Source organism: Benincasa hispida, chromosome 9, assembly GCF_009727055.1.
Source record: "Benincasa hispida cultivar B227 chromosome 9, ASM972705v1, whole genome shotgun sequence".
In the NCBI taxonomy this organism is placed as follows: domain Eukaryota; kingdom Viridiplantae; phylum Streptophyta; class Magnoliopsida; order Cucurbitales; family Cucurbitaceae; genus Benincasa; species Benincasa hispida.
The window spans coordinates 89,658,821-89,674,237 of record NC_052357.1 but is presented as its reverse complement, the minus strand read 5'-3'; the positions used below and the strand labels follow the sequence as shown (position 1 = coordinate 89,674,237).

The following is a 15,417-nucleotide window of genomic DNA, read 5'->3' as shown; positions in this document are numbered from 1 at the left end:
ACTTCAAAGAGTGTGTTGATCCAAATTTACATTCTAGACCAAATCCAAACCCCATGCTCCAAGGATTTCCATTTGTTTGCACGAGGTTTTCGGAGAACGTGTGTCGTGGAGTTGAACTTGAGCTGGTGTTGATGTTGGAGTTGATTTGATGTGATGTGGTTCGATCTCTAATATTTGATTCTCTGATTCTCTCTCAGTTGGGTGAATATGCTTGACTTGGAGAAGGAAAGCACCGAACGTTCTTGAAGTAGAAGTCTTGGAAGCTTGGAGTAGAAATCTAGGTCTTCTGCCTTATAGAAGTGCAGCTTCAAAAGTTTTGGAAGCTTGAAGTAGAAGTCTTGGAAGAGTATTTGTGTCTTCAAAGGTTTTCTGCCTTATAGGAGTGCAGCTTCAGGAGTCTTGGAAGCTTGAAGTAGAAGTCTTAGAAGAGTATTTGTGTCTTCAAAGGTCTTCTGCCTTATAGGAGTGCAGCTTCAGGAGTCTTGGAAGCTTAAAGTAGAAGTCTTGGAAGAGTATTTGTGTCTTCGAAGGTCTTCTGCAAGAGTCTTGGGAGTCCTCTGCTTGTTAGTGAGTTCTCTCTGGGTTTCTGAGTGTAGAAAATGTTGCCCTTACAAATGAAGAGAACTTCTCTATTTATAGAGTTTTCAGATAGGCTTCGTGGGGTTGGTTGATCCATGGGCCTGACCCTTGGACCCAATTAGTTGATTTTGGGCTTGATTTGGAATTTTGGTCCAATTCAACTTTTTTTTTTTTTTTTTTTTTTATCGTTTGGATTTTAAGCCCAAATAGTAATATCAAATTGGACCAATTTAATCCCATCTGATTCATCCGCGTGAAGTCATCGAAACTTATCTTCAATTCAATTCGGGACATGTGTCAATTTCTAATTGGACCCAAAGTCAATGATTTAGAAATTCGTCGTTAATTTAGCAAATGACATGGTGACTTGTGATTGGTCCAAAATTTCTCATTCAACACTATTCATTTAGTAATTTGAAACGGTTACGAAAGTTCAATAATAATATTACAACTTTGAAAATATTGAAGTTAAAAAAACAAAAAACAACATCCCAAGGTAGAAAATAATAATAATAATAAAATTATATATTTAAATCAACAAACAAACTAAAATGTTTTTGTTTATATTGATTCATGGACGTGAAAATATTAACATAAATATAGACATGTCAAAAATATGCTAAAAATTGATTTTTTTTTTTTTTTTTTAAATTAAGATTCTTTTTAGTGCAACTAAGGATATGATTCGAAGCACAAATTTCGAAGTCAATCAAATTATGCTAGTTTTGCCAATTCAAGATTGTCACTCTTGAAAGATAAAAGAAAAATAATGTGTATCAAAGTGAGTTTAGATGATTGGTATGACTTTCTTCACTCGAAATAAGATTTGTTTTATTCAAAAATTGTTGTTGTATTAAAAAAATAAAAATAAGATAACATGTAATTAGGTACAACCTATACTACACTTAATTATATATATATATATATCATCTTTTCTTACACACAAAAAAAAATATTTTTTTAAAAGATTATTTACCATGGGTTAGAATTTGATTGGGATGCACAAATACGTGCCGTCAAAATATTGCGAACTGGATTTGAAAGAAAACCGCTAAAAACCATCGGAAGGAAGAAACTAAGCTTCGAGCTTCCTTTGATCATTTCGTTTGGATACAGCAATGGCGGCTCTGTGCCTTTCTCGCGGTCTCAACCATTCACAATCCCTTTCCGCCATTTTTACCCAAATTCTCTTTGTTCTCAGTCGATGAATGATAAATCAAGGCACTGTACTGGCCAACAAAAACCAACTGCATCCACATGAAGACCCACAAACCAATTTCTCCCTTTCGATTGTCTTCACTTCTCCGTCTCCAAAAGGACCCAAAACTTGCTTTTCAACTCTTCTTAAACCCTAATCCCAGCTCTCCAAAACCCCCAAAACCCTTCCGTTACTCTTTACTTTCCTACGATCTCATCATCTCCAAGCTCGGACGTGCCAAAATGTTCGATGAAATGGAAGAAATCCTCAACCAGCTCAAGCAAGAGACTCGTTTTGCTCCTCACGAGGTTATTTTCTGTAATGTCATTTCGTTCTATGGCCGAGCCCGCCTCCCTGACCGTGCCTTCCAAGTGTTCGATAAAATTCCATCATTCCGTTGCAAGCGGACGGTGAAATCTGCAAATTCTTTGTTGGATGCATTGTTGAAGTGCCGGGAGTTTGAGAAAATGGCGGAAGTTTTTGTGGGCATTGTTAACTATGGCTCCCCTGATGCTTGTACTTTTAATATTTTGATTAATGCTGCTTGTTTATGGGGGGATTTGGATGCTGTATGGTATGTGTTCGATGAAATGCAAAAGAGAGGCGTAAAACCGAATGTGGTTACTTTTGGGACGATGATTTATGGGCTTTCTCTGAATTCTAAGTTGAAAGAAGCATTGAGATTGAAAGAGGATATGGTGAGGGTGTACATGATTAAACCTAATGCGTCAATATATGCTACTTTGATCAAAGGATTATGTGGGGTTGGAGAATTGAATTTGGCTTTCAAGCTAAAGGAGGAGATGGTGACAAACAAGGTAAAATTGGACTCGGCAATTTATTCTACATTGATCAGTGCGCTCTTCAAACATGGTAGGAAAGAAGAAGCTTCTGACATTTTAGGAGAAATGGGAGAGAACAGGTGCAAACCCGATACCGTTACCTACAATGCCATGATCAATGGGCATTGTAAAGATAATGATCTCGAATCTGCACAAAGAATTTTGGATGAGATGATCGACAAAGGGTGTAAGCCAGATGTGATCAGTTTCAATATAATCATTGGAGGGTTATGCAAGGAGGGGAAATGGGATAAAGCAATGGACTTGCTTGAAGATATGCCAAGACGAGGTTGCCCTCCAGATGTGGTATCATACAGGACACTTTTTGATGGACTGTGTGAAATGATGCAGTTAAAGGAAGCAACTTCCATACTGGATGAGATGATCTTCAAGGGTTATGTCCCTCATTCTGAAAGCATAAACAAACTCGTCGACAGATTGTGCCAGGAATGCAATATGGAGCTGTTGTGGATGGTTATAAACAGTCTTGGAAGAGGAAATCGCATGAATGTGGATACATGGGCTAGAATTGTTGCTTTTGTTTGCAAGGAGAAGCTATCAGAATCCTCCAACTTAATTGACTCATTGATTAGTTAACAATTTCACAGCGTTATCAGGGGATAATCTTATGATATCCATGTTTAAATTCTTGTTTGTCCTATCCTATCTACCAGTATGGACTTCTTGTCCTTGAAACTCAACTTTCATCTCCTTCTCCTTAGTCTGGGCATCTCAAAGACGAGATGTCGTAGATTTACAACACTTCCATGAAATTGATTTTCAATGAGCCAGAACAAACTTACTATCCATGTTTTGTATGAACTAGGAGATAGAGAGTGATGACCCCTAAGGATCCTAGTTCTCTCTCCATGCTATATTTGACCGACTATAGCACCATGCTCTGAGCAGATCTTTCTAGTTAGTAAATGAGAGAGCTTTATCCCTTAAAAAGACATCTATTTTTTGTTATCAGGAACTCTTCGATCTAATCGACAATAGTCAAAAGTATCTGCGATGGCTGTATTTGTTAAGGGAGTATTTGGGTCACTTAATTGAGTTATGAAGTCTGGAGTTAATATGATGGAATTAGGAAGTTTATATTTGGGATGAAATTCCTCAATAAATATGCAATTTTTAATAGTGTTTACTATTGAACTTGAGTTATTTAACACCAACTTATGAAGTTGGCAGACTAAACATCCCTAAGAATATAAGTATAAAAGAAGTAGCTATGAAGGATCCTATTCTATCAGGGCTCACACCCAATTTGTCCAGATACTTGCTTCAGCTCGTGTCCTGCCAAGTTGCAGTATATCTGGAACAATTACTCAAGATGGGATCAAGCATGTCGAACAAATATACGGGAGGTACAATTATTTTCATTCAGCACAATAACCATGTACACATCTCGCAATAATCCTCAATTTATGAGCACAAACATGTAATGAGTATGGGTTTCAGTTACAGAATTTGCAGGCAGGCATGGTAACATCTTCACCATCACTTTGGTTTCAATTTCAACGCAGCACTGCAGAAAGTTTCATACACAAGTCAGTTCTGACAATCAGTAGCAGTTAAACACGCAAGCATAATGAGCCAGGAACATCAACGTACCTATTGATGCAATAACGTTTCCCAGTTGGCGGTGGTCCATCATCAAATACATGGCCCAGATGAGCATCACAAACAGCACAAAGAACTTCCTCCCGAGGCATGAAAATGATGGACAGGTCTAGCTTGGATTTGACATTATCACCAACGGGCTGGTAATATGATGGCCAACCAGTTCCACTGTCGAATTTAGTTGATGATCTGAAAGAGAGAACATTACATATTATTGGAAGTTCTATGAAAAACCAGCAGCAGACAGAAGTTACTAAAAGAGCCAAAATATTTACTCAAAAAGAGGTGTGTTGCAACATATACAGTGGTATATCCCTGGCGTTTTGGTGTTCCAATACTCACTGAAATTGAAGTGAAAAGTTAACAAAGAAACAGAATTGTGATCAAATTATAGATCATAATGTTTCTCTGGCGTCTTATGTTGAAGATATTTGTTGAAGTATACCCGGTAAAAGCTCTCTCAGTTCCCTTCTGACGAGTAATATAGAACTGCTCGCCTGTGAGCCGCTTCTTCCATTCATCATCGCTTAGAGATTTGTAATCCACGGTGCCAGCCTCTGCACCAACAGGCAACTGAGCTTCTTCAATGTTCAATATCAAGACATTCACAGCATCAAATTGGTAAGAGAAATTCTCTCACTCGGTGTAAATTTTCTTGTGCTATGCCATTGATAATCCTTACTTGAATTCATTTTATCATATATAGTTCGATTCCAACATTAATTCATTTTCATTGAGTAAGATTAGGTAAATCATAAGTAGAAAGGAAAGGAAAAACCTTGGATGCCATCTGGTCTCTGGGAAGAGGAGGAAGAGCCCATTACACGGACAGAAGATGATGAAAGCTTTTTGTTTTTGGGTGAACCGAAACTTGGAGGAGAAGATAAAGAAAGAAACTTGAAATTTTGTTGGGTTTTTGAAGAACTTATAAACCCAGTTGGAAGAATCGATGAATTCAAACTTCTGGCAGCCATTGCTGACATTAAAATGAACTTGGGCTTTTGCTTTCCATTCCAGTACAAGTACTCAGCAGCGGAGGCCCGTGGGGGGAGGGTAAGCTACTGTACTGAACAAGACAGATAGAGAAATGAAGATTCTGCAATCTCAGCCGCATGATGGAGTGTCAAAGCTGATTGATGGAATCTGGATGGTTGGATTGGAAAGGATTAATTGGGTGTTGAGAGTTGGGGAGTATTTGAGTGGGTGGATGAGAATTTGCCCTGCCTTAGCTGAAGTGGTTTTGTGTTGGCCACGTTTATTTCCTTGGAGGGTTTTTTTTTTTTTTCTTTTACAATGTTTATTTCCTTGAAGTTGCATGATCATGATGGTTCCATATCCATATTGAATGTACGACCTTCATTTGATTAAATTATAAAAAATACACGAATGGTAGGTTTCAATTATATCTATAAACTGGATCTAATCCACCTGTCCATTTTGATTATATTGTGCTCATTTTTAATAATTTTTTACAAATAATTTTATCTGTAAATGCCATATTTCAAAAAAAAAAAATTACGAACTATTTTTTTGTTTTGATGGTTCTAAAAATGTATAATAGAACAAGGGATATAGGTGGAAGTTGTGTTTATATAATTAATTTTTAAAATGAAATTTAAAAGAAATTAAATGATTATTTAAAGGAGCTTCAATAAAGAGAAGAGTGAGTACGTTGTATCAGTTGAAAGTTTAGAAATCAAAATATGACCTATTTTACTTATTTATTTGTATAATATTAGTTTATAGATCTAATACTCGAAGTAAACAAAAAAACATGTAATCCAGTGTGGATTGTACTTCAAAGTCCAAACACTCAACTTTAAATATATTATTCGATTTTAGATTCGGATGATTAGGTAGAAAAGATAACGAGTTCATAGAACATTGAGGTAAAATTTTCCATCTAGGACAATTTACATTCAATCGAGACTTTAGGAACTTAAGATCGAAACAAGCAAATATATCTTATTCAATCTTATACAACTCCCATTCGAAAAACGACTTTAGGTAGGAAGATAGTGAATTCGCATAGCGTCAAGGTAAGATTTTCCGTCTAATTTTTGAGTGAAAAGGCCCTTCACAAACTCTTGATATGTCAAAGTTTTAAACAAAGGAGGGGAATGAGGTGTGATGAGGGATGGTATTGGCCTTATTTCTTTCTCCATACTTGGATTGTTGAAGGTTGCTATGGATAACCTTTCACTCTTTGAGTTCACCGTTGCGCAATGCTCTATGCTTTTGTATTCCCCATTTGTTACCATCTGCCGTATTTACAAATATGAGATCAAACAAGATTGAAAACTAGTATACAAAATTTGCCAAACTGGAAACATCAACCCCTCCCCTTAATTATAATAAAAAAGGGGAAGGGGAAAGAAAACAAAAGAAGGGAGAAAAAATAGTGGTGAGGTGGCAGCCATGGACGGAGAAGGAGAAAGTTGGAAGTGAGGGGAAACTAAAATAAATAAATAAATAAGGTCACGTCAACTTTCTGTTAGTAATTAACATAAATTGAGTATATTGAAAACTCAAAATTTAGGAATAAAAAATATTTTTTTTCTTTTTTTTTTTTTTAATATGACAAATGTGGGATATGAGGATATGAATCTCCCAAGTCAAGCGAATAAATTCATGCTAGATGAGTTCTAGTCATGTTGATAAAATTACATTAAAAGTATAATTAATTGTAGCATTAAGTCAAAGATTAAAATACTTATTTTTAAAAAATAAAGCAAAATAAACATTTTGGAGGTTTAAAACATGACATAAAATACATGTTATCTTACAAGTTTAACATTAAATCCAATATAGACTCTTCAACTTTTAAAAAGTATCTAATATTATGTTTACAATATGATATCTAATAAGTCATTCAATTAGCAATTATTTGCTAATAAAATTTTTAATTTTCATATTTATATCTAATTAATCTCAAATATATTGGACACTTTTTTAAATTTTAAATCTATTATACTCAAAATGGTAAGGTATATCGAACTTAAAAGAAAAAAACAAAATACTAATTGATCTTGAAATTTACTTAAAATAAAATTTTAACTTGGTTAAAATGTCAATTTGGTCTTCGTACTTTAGATTCCATTATATTTTAGTTTATGCATTTTTAATTATTCAATTTTAGTCAATATATTTTCAATTAATCTTAAATTTAGTCTTCGTAATCTCAATAAATCTTAAATTTAGTCTTTGAAAGTTAATATTTATACAATAAAATACATTATAATGCTAATAGCGACTAATTTCTTTTTTAAAAAAACGAACTAATAGCCTGAACTATTTTTAAGAACTATTGAAAACAAATTGACTAAATTTCAACATTTAAAAGTAACAAAAAGTACTAAAATGACAACATTTTAACACTTGATTATGTGTGATTTAAACCATAGCTAAAGGATTTTTTTTAATATTTCAAGTTTTAAAACTTATTATTAATATAAAATTTTCAAAATATATTAAAAATATATCGTAATTTTAAAGAAATCCAATTTTCAAAGCAAGAGGCTATGTGCATATTTGAAGGAAAATTTTTATAAATAGAAACATCCAAAAAAAATATTTACATTTTATACTATGAAAACTTTTTGTTATAAAATTTAAATATTTTTAAATATTTTTTATATTTAAAAAGGCCCCTATTTTGAAGTAATTTTGAAATTGTTAAGATCACTTTTGTTATATTTAAGATTATTTTGAAACAAGTTTTATAATCAATCAAAATTAATTTAATATCTAATTTTATATTTTTAAATATATTTTTTATATTATCAACAATTAATTTTAAATGATTAAAAATATATTTCATGACAAATATAATTTTAATAAATTTAAAACCACTCTAAAACGTACTATTATATTTAATTGGGTGGAAATCGTACCCAACAAAACGACAGCCTCCTTTTCACTACACCAAGACATCAACATCCATTAAATGTTTAAAAACACGATTTTGTCTTTGTTTATCAATTTATTTATTTTTCTTTTTTTGAAGAAGAGGCCTTTGTTTGTCTAGCCAAGAGAGATTTTTGTTTTAAAACATGTCATATTAAAAAAAAATGTTAAAACGCCATTTTAGCTCCACACTTTCGAGATTGGATCAATTTTAATCTTTATATTTTTAATTGTCTAATTTTCGTAATTTGTTAAAAAAAAAAAAAAAGTCTATATACTATTTTGATTCCTATATTTTTTTTTTTTGTTTTAGTTCATTTTGATTCTTATATTTTTAAAATGTTTATTTTAGTTCTTATACTTTCAACTTTTGTTCATTTTGGTCTATATACTTCCAAAATGTTCAATTTGATCTTTGTACTTTCAAACAGTGACCACTTTGGTCCTTTCATTTTTAGGGAATCAAAATAAATTTTTAAAAGTTTAAGAATCAAAATGAATCAAAGTTGAAAGTATAAGGACCAAAATATATTTTGAAAGTATTGAGACCAAAATAAACCAAGGTTAAATGTATAAAGATTAAAATGAACGTTAAATATAGGACCAAAATGAACCAAAACTAAAAATACAGGGACCAAAGTAGTATTTAAACAAAAAAAAATTAAAGAAAGTTACAACCATTTAACTAGCATTGAAGACTAAATTTAAGATTTATTGAAATTACAAGAAAACAAACTTCAGACCAAAATAGAGAACTTAGATGGAAAATCTTTTTCAATATTATAGTTTTGGAAATTAAAATGATGAGTGTGAAATTACCTCCATGATGTCACCGACGTTGACGACGAACGCATTTGGGAGGGGCATAACGGGAATCCAATTCCCGTCCTTCTTGATCTTCAGACCTTCCACTTCGTTGATTTGCAGCAGAATCGTGAGCCCCACCGCGTCGGAATGAGGCGTCAGTCCGATCGCCTTCTCCGGCTCCGGGCACCGTGGGTAGTAGTTCATCCTCATCGATTGATTACCGTCCTTGAACATTTCCTTCAACTCTCCCTTTTTAATTCCCAACACTTTCTCGACTCCCTCAAAAATCGCCGCCGCCAGATCCTTCACCTCCGCCGAGTAATCCTCCAATGTCTTTCTGCAATATAATCATTTGGTTTTTTCTTTAATAAATATTATTTCAACCTTTAAATTTCGTTATTTTGTTATCCAGTTTTATTACCAACCAAGCCTAGTTAACTTCTATTTGATTCTCGCTTCTAATTAAGTTTGAAATGCTTAAATTACAATATTATTCTTTGTTTCAAAAAATTTGGTTAAATTACAACACCCTAATTAGTCATTAATATCGATATGATTATATAAATTTAAACCATGAATTTTTATAATTGAGTTGAAATGCTTAAATTACAATATTATTCTTTATTTCAAAAAATTTGGTTAAATTACAACACCCTAATTAGTCATCAATATCGATTTACCCTTTTTTTTTTATGATTATATAAATTTAAACCATGAATTTTTATAAGTGTATCAGATTTACACTCTCTTTAAAATTTCGTTTGACCATTTTTATGTAAAAACTTATAATTTGAGTTACTTAAAATCATAAATTTTCGTAAATCAATCAATTTAGACCATTCATTACGATTATCTTTTAAGACCATTTATTATGATTATCTTTTAAGACCATTCATGCATTAAATCTCAAACATGTATATGCTTTTTCAAATATCGCTTTTACAAAATAGATGATTTGAGTAAATGCATTGATGATTTTAATTGATACAATTGTAAGTTTGATAAAGTTTTTCTAAACGGAAGATAATGAAGGAGTGTAAATTGATACAATTATAAAAGTTCAGAATTTAAATCGATACAATTATTAGTTCAAAATTTAAATTCATACCATGTCAAAAGTTAAAATGTCTTCTTAGTAACACTTAATACAAGGTAAGTTTTAAGAAATCAAAATTTTCTTTTTCATTAAAAAAAGTGGCATATATTTTAAAGAAAAATTTTAAGGTGCATCCTAAATATTTTTTTAAAAAGGAAAAATAGTGACATATTTTAAAATATTTAGTGCATTTTGTGCATCATCTATGTTTTGGATATCTCATCAAATTGTCCAATCATCAAGTGACAAATTTTTTTCACTTCTTTTTTGAAATATTTTATTTTTTAGTACACTAATTTCAAGAGTGAGAAATTGAACCTCTAATATCTAAGAAAGAAAGTCGTTTCAAGTGAAACTCATTTCGATATTTTAATTACTTTTTATATATAAAGATTAATGTCATAGAATGCACCTAAATATTACTCATATTTTCACCGGTATAAAAATATGAAATTAAAATAACGTAACATTATTGTACCTAAAAAAACATAACGTAACAGCATAAAATATATATATATTTTTTCATTTTGAAAAATCCTTTTATATTATGTTAATTTAAGGGGAAGAAATCAATACAAAATTTTAGATGCTTAAAGTTTATTGGAACTCAACTGAAAATTTAGAAAGCGAAGAACTAAAGTTTGTAATGGAAAGAATTTGGAGGGAGAGAGAGAGAACCGGAAAGTGAGAGGGAGATTCTGAAATAAGCGCTGTTTCCTGAGATGTGAAGGCGATGTAGCAATGAAGAAAAGGTCAGACCAATCCAGTTTCTGTTCTTCACTTACAACAAAAGCTTGTCCGAATCCTTCTACATCTCCTTCTCTCTGCCATAGCTTTTTCTTCTCCTCAATCGGCAGATCGAACAATTTCTTTGTTTCGATTTTCATTTTCTCGATCAATGAATCGCTCACCCCATGGTTAACCAACTGTACCACCGCCAAACTAAATTTCAGCAATCCAGATCGATTTTCAGATTCGTATGATTAATAAAACACAGAGAAACAGAGAGGAGATCGTCAATAACCTGAAAGAATCCCCAGTTTTTGCAGGCGGAATGAAGCCGAGCCAATTCGGAGTCGATTGTAGCATCGGAGTGGAAGTTCGACATATCGATGACGGGGATTTCGGAAGCGGCGGAGGCGATCGGGACGTGGTGGAGGAGATCGGGGCGGATGTATCGAGGTGGAATTTCGGTGATCGGCTGTTTGGCTAACTCTTGAACGCTAGGTACCAGAATCGAACTTCCGTATCTTGATGTGTTTGTGCTGTTCTCCTCCGCCATGTGTTTTTTTGTTTTCTGATGGATTGGTTTCTGAATTTCTGTGTGAAGAAGGTGATGACTGATGAGCAAACTGATTTTGATCTTGATTTTTTTATTTGGAGTATATTTATGGAGTTTTTGGTAGGAGTACAACAAGAAACGAAAATTTGAAACATGGAAAAACCAAAAAATCAAACCAATTCAATGGATCCAATGATTTGATTTGATTTGTATTTGGAAAAAATAAAACTGAAGGTATATCCCCTTCAAAATGAATTCTAACATGGGACATCTCGTAGTATTTTAGGAGATGTTTGATAAATGGATATGAGTTATTGGGTTGGATGGGTATTTATTACCTATGTTTGTTAAGCCCATAAAGAAAATCAATGGATTATTAAAACTTTTTACCCACTCAGAACTCTTCTTTTTTATCCCCTAAAAACTAACTCTAAAAATCAATATATTTTCATTTTTTTTCTATTCCCCATTTTGTCATTTTTTTTTTTATCGTCAAAGCTTTGGATTCTATTTTCATTTCTTTCTCTCTTCCCTCGTCTTTGCCATTTGGATCCTGATTCTTTTTTTTTTTTATCGTCAAACATTTGGATTCTATTTTCATTTCTTTCTCTCTTCCCTCATGTTTACCATTTAGATCGATCTGATTTTTTTAAAACCTTTGCTTCCTTGCAGTAATAGAACACGCACGAAAGAGGTACTGCCTTCGTATACTAGGAAGAAACATGTAGACTGACCGCACCCTTGTATTTTGTTTATAATTCTTTTGGATAAAGCAAATGGACAATGGACTGTCATGTCGAAAAGAATGATAACTTTTGCATACGTCATGACATGTAATTTTTGTGTTTGTATTATGACACGAATATTATAAGTATCGAAAAGAACATATATTTTATGAATTTTTTTTGGACATAGCCACATGTTCGGTCGGTTCGTGTTATTTTTGTGATCTTATAAAAAAATGTTACTGTACTACATCACATTCTCACCATCATAATCAAATGAAAGGTAATTATCCTATGTACAATTTCAATTCCAATACTATCCATATTATATAAAAATAAACTGTACAATATGTAAAATAATAAAGTTAAGTTCGTAAGATTCAATATATATACATATAAATATACCAATTAGTAATTGGGATATTTCCTTCAATATATATACATACAATATACAATATATCAATTAATTGAGCAGCAATATGAAATATATTTTGTTGATATGTTTTACCGATTGAAGAGAATTAGAATTATTACAGTTTTTGAAAAGAATATATGAAAAATAATTATATTATGTTCTACAAATTGAGAAAAAATTGAAATTGTCCAGTTTATGTCATAAATGATTTGAGAAAATACGTGTATATTTGAAGATTAATCAACAATAGCAAAGCATAAAACTAAAAAATAAAAGAATGAGATAAAAAACAAACAAACAAAAAATAGAACTAATCTCATTTACAAAAAAACTGCATCAGATCCCCAACTCAACTCAACTCAACGCTGCACAACAAACACAGACAATAATTATCAACTCAACTAACTCTGCAAACAAACATAGACAATTTAACTCTCCAAATAATAATTACCAACTCAACTCAATTCAACTCTCTACTTTTGTCACGCATCAAACACACTCTTAATAATTATTAAGGGTGTTCATGGGTGGTTGGGTTGAGGATTGTGTTGAAAGACTTTTTAGATCAAACTCAATTGTTCGAGTAAATTTTTTCAACCCAAATAACTTTTATTAAAAAATAACCCAACTCAACCCACTCATGAAATATTTGGGTTAGATTGGGTTGGTTCGGGTTAATTGAGTCATTTATTTAAAATTTTATTCTAAAAAGAAGCAAAAAGTGAATATGTAAAAATCTAATTTAATTATTTTCATATATTGAATTAAGATTAACAACTCAATTTCACTTTATATAGTGAAAATTTTCGGAAAATTCTTATAAATAGAAAAATCCCAAAAATATTTACACCTTATAGCAAAAAGTTCCAAAACCCTAAACCCTAAACCCTAAACCCTAAAACCCTAGACCCTAAACCCTAAACCCTAAACCCTAAACCCTAAAACCCTAAACCCTAAACCCTAAACCCTAAACCCTAAACCCTAAACCCTAAACCCTAAACCCTAAACCCTAAAACCCTAAACCCTAAACCCTAAACCTTTTTTAAATATTTGTTTATATTTAAAAAAAACCTCAATATTTTCTTTTTAAAGTGCAAAGAAACTATTTTAAGAGTTGTTGAAGAATAAATTATTCAAAAAATATTGAAATTAAATAAAATTAAAATCAATATATGTATAAATAATTGTGTTATAAGTAATAAAAATATATTTTAAAGTTAATAATAAATTCGGGTTGGTTCGGTTTGGTTCGAGTTATATTAGGTGAACCTATGAACCAACCCACCATTAAAAATTTCATTTATTTGAACCCAACCCAATCCAAACCGTACCGATTGGGTTGGATTGATCAGTTTTTTCGGGTCATTGGGTTTTTTGAACACCCTTAATAATTATAGTGCACATATATCATTATTTAGAAAAAAAAAAAAAAAAAAAAAAAGACCAACTATTATGGCAATTGTATGCTTTTTATTTAAATAAGTGCCAAGAAAAAAGAAAGCCAAAATATCAAATTTCAATATATATATAAATAATAACAAAACTCAATTTTAATTTAAAATTAGCAAAAAGAACCCATTCAAAATAACGTGGGAATTAAAAAAATGAAAAAAAAATAAAATACTAAGAATCAAGAATCAAACAAAAAAACAATCAATTGGTTTTATTGTTTATTTAGTTTGGATCTCTTTTTGCAAAACTATAGTTTGACTTGGTTTTTTGTTGACCTCAAAATCAACAAAATCAAATCGACTATCACTCCCACTTTTTTGTTACATTTGTTTTTAAAAGTATCCTTACACTTGTGAAAATTACAATATTACCATAGATTTTCATAAATGTTTCATTCTTTAATGGAAATTGAGATATAAAATAGTGTAGCAGAGAGACATAAATTGACAATTTAAATCACTATATCATCTTAGGACATTGTCACATAATTCTAAGTCTCGATTTATGTTCGAAATTGTAATAGAGTTTAATTTCAAGGCTAGTTTTGAAACATTTATAAAAATTGAAAAGTAATATTGCAATTTTTGAAAATTTATTGATATTTAAAAAACAAATAGTAGAATTTAAGAATTTTTTTAGTACAAATGAGAGTTTAACACACTATCATATACTAGTTGTTATGATAAAATTTTACTTTAATTGTTTTATAATTTTCTAAAATGTAAGGTGTATCCTTTTATACATTTTGAAATGTTTGGAGATCAAATTAATGGTCACTGAAAATTCACCAAAAGAGTAGGAAAGAAAAAGAAAGTATCTTTTCCTTTTTTTTCAACTTTCATTAATTTAATGATAAATATATATTTACTGCATATAGTTTCATTTTTTTTCTCTTTTGCTGATATGTCTTAATTAATTTGTTGATTATTACTATTATTTTAAAATAAATATTTTTTTAACATAACATTATCAGCAATTTGGCCATTGTCGTCAGGTTACTATAATGTGTACTTTATGATAAATTTTAAAGAGACATTTGAGCCACCAACTTCAAATAATGGAGTAAGTTATTACATTGAGTGATGTTTTCAATTATTATAATCTAGAATTAACTACAGTATTATTATTTTAAATTTCTCTTTATTGTCATATTTACTAATTGCTACGATATTTATTATTTCCTATGCGTTCTCTTTTGTTAACTGTGTTTACTATTTCCTATTCATACTAAAATAGCATGCACCATAATCATAGACTGTTATAATCCAAACTAAAATAATATGCATCACAAATACAAGACTATTATAAACAAATTATTATAAAGCCCACAAATTATAATAATCACTTAGGGTGTGTTTGGTATGTGATAAAAGTAGAGAGTTGAGTTGAGTTAAGTTGGTAATTATTATCTAGAGAGTTAAATTATCTGGGGAGTTAAATTTTCTGTATTTATTGTGCAGAGTTGAGTTGAGTTTGAGGATCTGATGGATTT

General features: G+C 31.2%; 3 protein-coding genes across 6 annotated transcripts; 1 reads left to right on the top strand and 2 right to left on the bottom strand.

Annotated features, from left to right (window-relative positions):
- The first annotated feature begins 1,561 nt into the window (after positions 1-1,561).
- Positions 1,562-3,814, top strand: LOC120086008 (putative pentatricopeptide repeat-containing protein At1g53330). The gene is given in 2 exon segments (XM_039042383.1): positions 1,562-1,814; positions 1,817-3,814. Coding segments are annotated over 2 exon segments (1,431 nt in total). The 5' UTR covers positions 1,562-1,783; the 3' UTR covers positions 3,217-3,814.
- A 164-nt stretch (positions 3,815-3,978) lies between these two features.
- Positions 3,979-5,499, bottom strand: LOC120086010 (peptide methionine sulfoxide reductase B1, chloroplastic). 4 transcript variants are annotated; one of them, XM_039042387.1, is made up of 5 exons: positions 5,021-5,453; positions 4,688-4,823; positions 4,518-4,583; positions 4,234-4,431; positions 3,979-4,147 (listed from the first exon to the last, which is right to left on the bottom strand). In XM_039042387.1, the coding sequence occupies exons 1-5, from the start codon at positions 5,223-5,225 to the stop codon at positions 4,120-4,122; spliced, it is 633 nt and encodes a 210-aa protein (XP_038898315.1). In that variant the 5' UTR covers positions 5,226-5,453; the 3' UTR covers positions 3,979-4,119. The 4 variants fall into 4 exon arrangements, with proteins under 4 accessions (XP_038898315.1, XP_038898316.1, XP_038898317.1 ...); XM_039042388.1 differs by having other exon boundaries at positions 4,688-4,799; positions 5,021-5,412; XM_039042389.1 differs by lacking the exon at positions 4,518-4,583 and having other exon boundaries at positions 5,021-5,499.
- Positions 5,500-6,181: 682 nt separating this feature from the next.
- Positions 6,182-11,574, bottom strand: LOC120085299 (protein SRG1-like). The gene is made up of 4 exons (XM_039041215.1): positions 11,076-11,574; positions 10,730-10,977; positions 8,968-9,292; positions 6,182-6,503 (listed from the first exon to the last, which is right to left on the bottom strand). Exons 1-4 carry the CDS (start codon positions 11,331-11,333, stop codon positions 6,246-6,248), a joined length of 1,089 nt encoding a protein of 362 aa, XP_038897143.1. The 5' UTR covers positions 11,334-11,574; the 3' UTR covers positions 6,182-6,245.
- Positions 11,575-15,417: the final 3,843 nt, after the last annotated feature.

What these genes read in the sequence shown, in the direction of transcription:
- LOC120086010 (XM_039042387.1), bottom strand. Translation starts at nt 5,225, where the DNA reads ATGTCAGCAATGGCTGCCAGAAGTTTGAATTCATCGATTCTTCCAACT. An exon ending in TGCAACACACCTCTTTTTGA is followed by an intron (nt 4,432 to 4,517) that starts GTAAATATTTTG and finishes TCTCTCTTTCAG; the next exon opens with ATCATCAACTAAATTCGACA. An exon ending in AAACGTTATTGCATCAATAG is followed by an intron (nt 4,148 to 4,233) that starts GTACGTTGATGT and finishes AACTTTCTGCAG; the next exon opens with TGCTGCGTTGAAATTGAAAC.
- LOC120085299 (XM_039041215.1), bottom strand. Translation starts at nt 11,333, where the DNA reads ATGGCGGAGGAGAACAGCACAAACACATCAAGATACGGAAGTTCGATT. An exon ending in AAAACTGGGGATTCTTTCAG is followed by an intron (nt 10,978 to 11,075) that starts GTTATTGACGAT and finishes GCGGTGGTACAG; the next exon opens with TTGGTTAACCATGGGGTGAG. An exon ending in AATCTCCCTCTCACTTTCCG is followed by an intron (nt 9,293 to 10,729) that starts GTTCTCTCTCTC and finishes ATTATATTGCAG; the next exon opens with AAAGACATTGGAGGATTACT.